Source organism: Coffea arabica, chromosome 6c, assembly GCF_036785885.1.
Source record: "Coffea arabica cultivar ET-39 chromosome 6c, Coffea Arabica ET-39 HiFi, whole genome shotgun sequence".
In the NCBI taxonomy this organism is placed as follows: domain Eukaryota; kingdom Viridiplantae; phylum Streptophyta; class Magnoliopsida; order Gentianales; family Rubiaceae; genus Coffea; species Coffea arabica.
In genome coordinates, this window is record NC_092320.1 from 47,491,031 (window position 1) to 47,499,679 (window position 8,649).

An 8,649-nucleotide genomic window follows, 5' to 3' on the forward strand; every position below is an offset into this window, starting at 1 on the left:
GAAACAAGAAAAAAACTTAGTTGCAAAAGATGTTTTCATTAAGCTATTCACATATGCAAGAAATGGTTTTCGTGAACCTTAGTAAATAACAACCCCTAGATTTACCGAAATTCCCTTCGAGAGGGAAGATACTCAGCCATTCAAATTATGCAAAGCTCCTTCAGGATTTTCAAATTTCGTCATTGGAGGTGGATGCTTCGAAGGTGTCCTTGTGTTCAGGGAAAGGATTTGTACTTATGCTCGGCCCTTGTTCACCTCTTTTCCTTAGCATTATTTCCCCTGCCTCGATCATGTCTTGGACTTTGTGCTTGAGTGCCCTGCAATCGACGGTTGAGTGACCAGGTACTCCCGAATGATAGGCACAAATAGCATGTGGATTGTACCCAGCAGGCATGCCATGAAGGTAAGTTGGAGGGGGAATCACGCCTATTTTGTTGGCAGCCTTCAATTGCTCATACAATTGGTCCAAAGGCCTGCCTAGGTTTGCGAACGTTCGGGTACGGCTTTGATTGTAGGTTTCAGTGGATCGGGGATAGTTGTAAGTGGGTCTATTTGGTAGGGAAAATCTTTGGTGGTAAGGGGGTCGAGGACGAGTTTGTTGAAAGCTTGGTTGAAATATTTGGAAAGGAGTTGTAGGCGGGTTGGCATAATTTGAGCGAGGTCGAGGATGGGTGATATTGGTGTGGTAAACAGGATGAGGATTTGAGTAGTAGGGGTAAGGGTTTGAGTAGGTAGGGTATTGTTGAAGTCTGGGTCTTGGGACAGGGTTTTGACTCCAGGTGAAGGTAGTTTCCCCCTCTTTCTTTTGGAATTGCGGGTTCTTCCCACTAGTCCCCTGACCTTGCAAAGCATCCAACTGTGACTTGAGGGTAGAGACATTAACAATCTTCCCAGCTTTCACGAAGTCATCGTACTCCTCAAGTTTATTAACAATAGCAGCGAACGAGCATCCAGTCATGCGAAAAATTTCTTCGAAATATGGAGGATCATGTGCCTTAATGAAAGTGCGTATGATTTCGTGCTCAGTCATCGGTGGCTCGACTTTTGCAGCTATTTTCCTCCACCTCTTGGCATAAGTCTTGTGATCTTCAGATGGCTTCCTCTTTGTCCCTTCCAACGTGGTTCGTGTTGGAGCCAACTCGCAATTATACTCGTACTGCTTTACAAACGCATTGGACAGGTCCAGCCAGGTCTTTGCTTCTTCAGGTTTCAGCTTGGAATACCAGTCGAGTGCATCCCCCTCCAGACTTTCTGGGAATAGCCTCAAAGGCAGATTTTCATCATCTGTTGGCCTACCCAACTTGTTGGCGAACAGTCGGAGGTGTGTCTTGGGATTGCCCGTCCCATCATACTTGTTAAACTTCGGAGTTTTGAACCCCTCAGGCAACTGCACATTCGGGAAAAGGCAAAGCTCATCGTAATCCAGGACTCCTTGCTTGTTCAGCCCCTGACTCTTCCTTATAAATTCATCAAAACGATCAAGGCGCTTAAGCAGCTTCATATCAACGGGAGCGGAAGATTCCCCCATTTCTGGCTTGGTTTGAAAAGTATGGTCCGGCAGGAATGGCTCAGCAGCAGGGTAATAAAAGGTATGTGGCTCAGGTGGTATATTTGAAATGATTTGGGGTTGTGGACCTCGCATGTGAGTAAGAAAAAATGAAGGATGAGGAGGGTAAGTGTATGGCAAATTTGTGGTGGGATAGGTGAAAGTTTCTTCAGGTGCAATAGGGAATGATGGAGTAACAGTGGCGTGGGCCGAAGGTAGGACAAATGGCTCTTGTTCAGGCTGTCTGGCGGGTACAGGTTCGGGTTGAACTCCGCTGCTAATTAGCTCATCATCCAACTTCCTTTGAGCGGCCATCTCAGACGCCATCTCTCCGAACTTGGTAAGCATCTCAGTCAACTGAATCCCCAAACTTGCAGTCTCGGGTTGAGCGGTAGTAGCAGACCTATCTGACTGTTCTGGTTGTGAACTCATGTTTACACGATTCCTTTGGACTTGATTACGGGATCGCGTTATGATGGGGTTTCGACGAGAAGCTATGTTTAAATATTACCTGAGAATTTTTGAAAAATTGCCTTTAGATTCAACCCTCGCTTAGTTATTCCAAAGAAAATAAAGAAAAGGAAAAGAAAAAGACAAGAGTTAGTAAATATCTAAAAAAAATCGGATGTATGTCCTATGGGGGAACCCTTTTTGTGCCAAGGGTAGGCCTAGCATGAAAATGCAATCCTCCAGAGCAGGCACTATACCATACCTGATGGATCCAATCAGCTTATGGAGTGAAAAATAATTTGAAAAATTTGGCCGCATTGGAATGAGAAGAGACGTTTGTCAAAATGAGGACCTCATCCGAAGGGATTGATCACTTTTGATCGATACAAGAACTTGCAAAAACGCACGGGTTCGACCTTGACGAACTTCCGATCGAAGAGATTGAAATTCGTTGACAAAATTTCTTCAGTAAAGCGCGGGTCAAAACCCCAACTGATCAAATGGCTGGATGCAATGGATGGTTTTCTCAAAAATCGACTAAGTTTCCCAATTTGAAATTGACATTGAAACCCTAATTGGTCAAACGGGATTGAATGAAATCGACCATTTATTTAAAATCGACCGGATCACCCTAAAAAGGGAAACAGGTCAAATGAATTGAGTGAAATTTAGAAACTTACTCAAAATTGACCGGATTATCCTAAAAAAAAGGAACTTGGTCAAATGAATTAAATGAAATCGAGAATTTATTCAAAATTGACCGGATCGCCCTAAAAGGGTAAACTAGTCAAATGAATCGGACGAAATTAATGATTTACTCGAAATCGATAAGATCGCCCTAAGAATGGAAAAATTGGTGATTTGTTCAGAAAATCGACTAGATTGCCCTAAAAATGGGTGAATTGGCCAAATGAAATGAAATGATGATTTATTCAAAAATCGACCAGATGACCCTAAAAAGGGTAAATTGGTCAAATGAATTAATGAATTTGATTTTATTCAGAAAAATCGACCGAATGACCCTAAAAAGGGTAAATTGGTCAAAATAAATGAATGAAATTGATTTATTCCAAAATCGACCAAATGACCCGAAAAGGGTAAATTGGTCAAACGAAATGAATGAAATTGATTTATTCAAAAATTGACCAAATGACCCTAAAAAGGGTAAATTGGTCAAATGAAATTGATTTATTCAAAAGTAGACCGAATGACCCTAAAAAGGGTAAATTGGTAAAATGATGGTTCATTCAAAATTAATCGACAAAACGGATCGACTGAATTGTTCGGCCATTGGTGGTTTCAAAAAAATTAGTCTATGAGCCTTCTAAAATCACGATTGGGCCTCAATTTATTCGTCGTCTCAACAATCATTTGTGAATTTCTTCAAATTAATGTCCTTCACGCAAGGGATTTTTACCAATTTTTGATAAAATGGCCAAAAAGTGATTATTAGATGCTCATATTCCAAAGATCACTTTATGAAAATGATCGGATCCTACCTTACCTTGTGCACTACGCCTTTGGATGGTACAAAATATAAACGTGCAAGTCTCACTGGATTAAGTATCCGAGACACAAGGTGGCTTATTCCTAACGCGGGATCCCCTAAATGGCATTCCCTTTCTAGGGTGGATGCATGATGCCATTTTTATCAAAGCAAGAAAATATACAATTCGAAACGAAACGTGACCTAAGGAACCCTTTATCTGCCAGGGTAGGCTTAGAATGATATGCAATCATTAATCTATGAATGTAATATACCAAAATCTTTAAACGTGCAATAGCCTGTCTACAAAGGTAGGTTCTAAAAGAGAGTCATGCCAGACCTCTTATTCCCTAATGTTTGTGAATGCAAAAGACAAGAGACAAGGAAACGTGAGTTCAACACTTAATCACATAACACATTTGGACAGTTAGATAATAAAACAACAAAGACAGATAAGGAAAAAGGGATGGGACCCCTCCCCTCGTGAATAGTGTTTCCTAATTTAGGGTAAGGTCGACTCTACCCTAGGCAATCTAATATGGATGCATGAGGCTTGGCTTACTAATGCATCTAGACTCGATAGGTCATAGGCCCCCGAGCCTTCAGACTTAGAAACCAAGGGTCATCAATCCCAAGGTTCTTTGTCGGTGGCTCGAGCGATTCCCCAAACACCGCTACGCACACATCGTGTCACGGCTACGTGTTTGAGTGAATCTATCAAAATCCCCAACCTTCGACTAAAAGCTAAAGGCTATCAACCCATAGCTTAAAGCGGAAGATTGAGTGACCCATTGGATCATGCTACACACACATCGTGTCGTGATCACATGTCCAAGTGGGTCTCCTAATCCTAGTAGGGTAGAGTGGCGTGACAAGCCACTAAAGAAAAATAAAAGGGATAGAAGAAGTAAAGCGTATGCTCGTATGCTAGTGCTCGTTTGGAGGGGAAGGGTCAAGACCCAACGCGAGGCCCTAGGGTGACCCATACCTCCCAAAATGCAATGCAAGCGCGAGATAACAAGTAAACATTCATTCAAACATACAATCGTGAGTCGAGGGATTGGTTTGATTACGTACATAAGACAAAAGGCCCTAAAAATGAAAAATGCAATCCTAATATCCACATGCCATGCATAGAAAGGGTAGAAAAAGGAAACGAATGGTTAAGTCAAAAATGCTTGGACCCACTTAGGAAGTCCCCAGTGGAGTCGCCAACTGTCGCGCCCCATTTTTTGAATCGAGTTGTGTGAGTGATGTGTGTGTGAAGTGTGGTGTGAACGTGTGCAAAATGAAAAGTAAAAAGGCCATGGGACTTTGGAAAGCGACGATTTGGCCAAATGAAATTTTAAAAAGGGTTTTTTAAATATGAAAACGGAGTCGCCACTTGGTATAGATTTGGGGTGTACCAAGTCACCCAAAAAGTGTTTTTTAAAGACAAAGTAGTAAAACCCTTTTTAAAACGACTCCTAGTCCACGTAAGCCAAAGAAAAAGGTTCGGGGGTCACGTTTGACAAAGGGGAAGGCGAGGATAGAATCCAAGGCACCCCTTTGACCTAGCCAAGGCTAGTTGCGCGACTTAACCTTACCTTTCCTAATTTTCTACCCAATATATGTTCGCACGTTGGATATGACTATATGAATGCAAAACGGAAAGAAAAATGCAATCCTAAATTCTACGATGTCTCTCGTGAGGCTTTTGGTCCCAAACCACATGAATTGTGGCGGCCAACAAAGAAAAACCCCATAGAGGTCGATTAATGCAAATGAGACTCAAATGTGCAAGTGTGGAAGTGTATGAAAAGAAATTTAAAAAAATCCAAGTGTTCGTGTGCAAGTGTATGAAATATAGTGATAAGTGCATATAGGTGTAATTAAATGCAATTTTTTGAAGTAGAAATCAAAATGAACAATAAGGAAAGGAAAATGTGAATTGAAAAGAACGAGTGAGTGATAAATGAGAATGAATGAACCTAAGGGAATGCATCAGGTCGGGTATGGGAATGACTCATAACTTGTCGACTTCGATTTTCCCTTTGATTAGAAGGCAAAACTAGCGTGCTAAGGCTATCGAGTAGCCACACTCGCTCGTTTCCCTTATCAGAAGGGGACTTTCACGCAAATGAATCCTAACTAGCATGAGATGCAAGTCCTAAAATGAAGGGGAAGGGGTTTGAGGAACATACCAAATGACAAACTAAGGAAAAATGCGTGATATGTGGTGATCATGCACTTAATGAAAAAAGGAAAAAAAAAACCTATTGGGTCTAGCATTGGACTAGCCCATTCTATGAATTCCGACTAGCGTTGGACTAGTGGAAACGATAAAAGAAGCCACAACTAGCGTTGGACTAGTGTGGTGACGTACATTCATCCATTCCATTCATCTATACTACAAAAAGCGAGTAGACATGCGAATCACTTACAAACACGTAGCACATAACACTTAGCATGCTTGACTAGATGCAAAATCCTAATAAAGCATTTAACATATAACACATAGGCATGCAACCATTACATTTGCTAACTGAAACAAAGGGGAAAGGGGAAATGGACCAAATTACTTGCTACGCCCTATCTATTACAAGCCAAGAGGTGTACACATACCCCATAAAAGCTTAAATAAAAGTAAAAGTAAGTAAATGCATGCAAGGAGATAAGGAAAGCGAAGTAGACAGGCATATTCACATAACACGTAGGAGCACGTAGGAAAAATAAAAATCAAGGAGATAGACGTTACCTCCCTTGAGTTGATGCCTTAAATGGAGTGAAATCATTTATTTATCCTCCAAAATAAAAAAAATGGTCAAGGTACCAATTTATTTGGGAAAATTAAAGGAAATAGGCAAACACGAGCTCACTTGATCATAAAGCCCCTAAAGTCGTGACTTAAGTGCAATTGACAAAGCATGGTAGTTAATTGAGGCAAAGCAAGCAATGAAATTGCAAAAAATTTAAACTTCTAAGGACCAAATTGATGACATTATTCAATTAGTTGGGTCTTAGTAACATTAAGGAGGCTTAAGGAGTTGATCTGCAATTTTCCAGGTTTATTTCTTCATGCAAAGCATGCAATCACGTAGAAAAACTTCCTGCAATGAGACCAATAAGACTGCTGCATTCTTTGTTTCCATTTCCAACACCGTGATTCAGATTTAGCCAAAACTTTTCTTGATTTAACATCCAAAACTTCAAACCAAACAACAAGACATAAATTTGCCATTCAAACAAGCAAAGACCTGGGAAGAAATCATGCAAATGTTAAATCTGAATCATGCAAGACCATGTAGAAGAACAAATTCTTATTTCTGCAACATGAACTACGCAGCTGCCCACTTTCCATTTTGCATTCGGAAATTCCTTTAAATTTCTGGACCAAACCAAACGCAGTTCACACTCAACAACCCATCACCACCTGATACTCTCACTTTACAATACAACAAAAGAAATCAATCAAACAAAAGGAGCCTACGAAGCAAATTTTCTGCTGCAACATTCATTCCAGAATTTTCTGCGACTAAGTTCTAGATGCAATCTCCTTTTCATTCAAATGCAACTCATGTCTCTTCTAACGACAAATAGATCAAAGTAACAAGATAACCAAGCTTTCTTTTAACTTTTCAACATAAAATTTTATGTTTAAGCTCCAGAAATTCATACGAAACAGAAATCTAGCAAGCATCAAATGACCATATTTTCAAAATTTCTGCATTTTCCAGTTAATGTTGCTTCTGCAACTTTTAGCAACTTATCAAGACATGAAAACCAACTTTGAAGTTATTCCAAGCAAACTTGGCTGCACATCCAAACGAACAAGGAACATAAAAAGCAACATGCAAAAATTCTGGACAAGATGTTCGTGTGACAGTGGCTTAGCAACCTGGAATTCACTTTTCATTAAGCATCCGCATATGATTCAAGCATTTCAGCTCCCCCGAACATGCAAACCCAACATCACAACTTTAAACGGGGCAACCAAACTACACAAAACTTGAAATGGAGTATGAAGATCAACAAGGATTTCTTTTCACTCTTCAACACAATAATTAACATATACGGATTCAAATGGGTCGAGCAAATCTGGAAATGAAATGCGACTTCCGGCTATAGCATTCAGGACAGCATACGCAGCCAATAAAATCTAACAAAACAACAACGACAAACCTCATGAACTCTCACGAATCCCATCAACCAAACCCATAGGAAAAAGGTCTCAAACTACCATTCCCAAAACCCAAACCAAAACTTCAGAACAAACTCATTCGGCTTCATGGAGCAAAGAGTGTATGAAGATTGACAGCTTTTGGAGTTCATGCTGGAATACAAAAACAAGTGCCAATCTACCAGTAATCATCAAATTATGGCCCAAAAGAGGATTACAAATTTCATTCTTAATCCAAAACTTCAGCAACCAAATATAAAGCTCTAATCTTGTGCGGGGAAAAAAAATGAAGCAGAAAACATGCGATGAGCTGTCCCAGAGGGAAAGACTTTGATTAATGTACTCTACCTGCTCCTACTCCCTCTTTGCAACAAAGAAAAACCGTTGCTTAATACAAAAAAAAAAACATGAATCCGAGCCTCTCCTTTTTTTACCCAAATGCGCAAAATAGCAAATATAAGGAAAGAAGAAAATTAAAGAACGCGGCAACGTCTGTAGCATTGGAGGTTTTGCAGCTTATGATGTAAATCTTATAACCCATGAACAGAAGAGAAGGAAAGATTACCTTTAGCAGTTTTGGAGTTAAACCAAATCCAGATCCTTGCACAATGAATCTCTGCGAAACCTTTGCTTCCTTCACCAACTAGCTTTTCCTTCTCGACCCAAAAGCTTGCCCTTTTTACTCCTCCGAAGCCCTTTTTTATCGTTGGTTTCTTTCCTCACTCAGCCGTAAACTTGCCCCAAATTTCTTTCCTCTAGTTTTTATTCCCGTTTCCCCAAGCTTTTTCCGCAGCCAATCCCTCTTTCTCTCGGTCTCTATTTCTTGTTAGATTTTCTTTTGCCGTTCACTCTGATGAAAAAAAAAACTCCCTATTCTGTTGCTATGTTCTCTCCTTCTAAATCTTTTGCCGTCTGTTTTCTTTTCTATCCAGATTTTCGGCTCTTCCCTTCTCTCCAAAGCCCGCAGCCTTTCTTTCTTTTTCCTTTGCTGTTTTTTCTCCCCCTCAC

At 40.3% G+C, this 8,649-nt stretch overlaps 1 protein-coding gene across 1 annotated transcript; it reads right to left on the bottom strand.

The window, feature by feature from the left end:
• LOC140008702 (uncharacterized) lies at positions 1–8,215 on the bottom strand. The gene is made up of 2 exons (XM_072053555.1): positions 6,220–8,215; positions 1–2,057 (listed from the first exon to the last, which is right to left on the bottom strand). Exon 2 carries the CDS (start codon positions 1,976–1,978, stop codon positions 170–172), a length of 1,809 nt encoding a protein of 602 aa, XP_071909656.1. The 5' UTR covers positions 1,979–2,057; positions 6,220–8,215; the 3' UTR covers positions 1–169.
• Positions 8,216–8,649: the final 434 nt, after the last annotated feature.

Bases quoted from the DNA above. Each gene is read 5' to 3' on its own strand.
- LOC140008702 (XM_072053555.1), bottom strand. From the start codon at position 1,978: ATGAGTTCACAACCAGAACAGTCAGATAGGTCTGCTACTACCGCTCAA.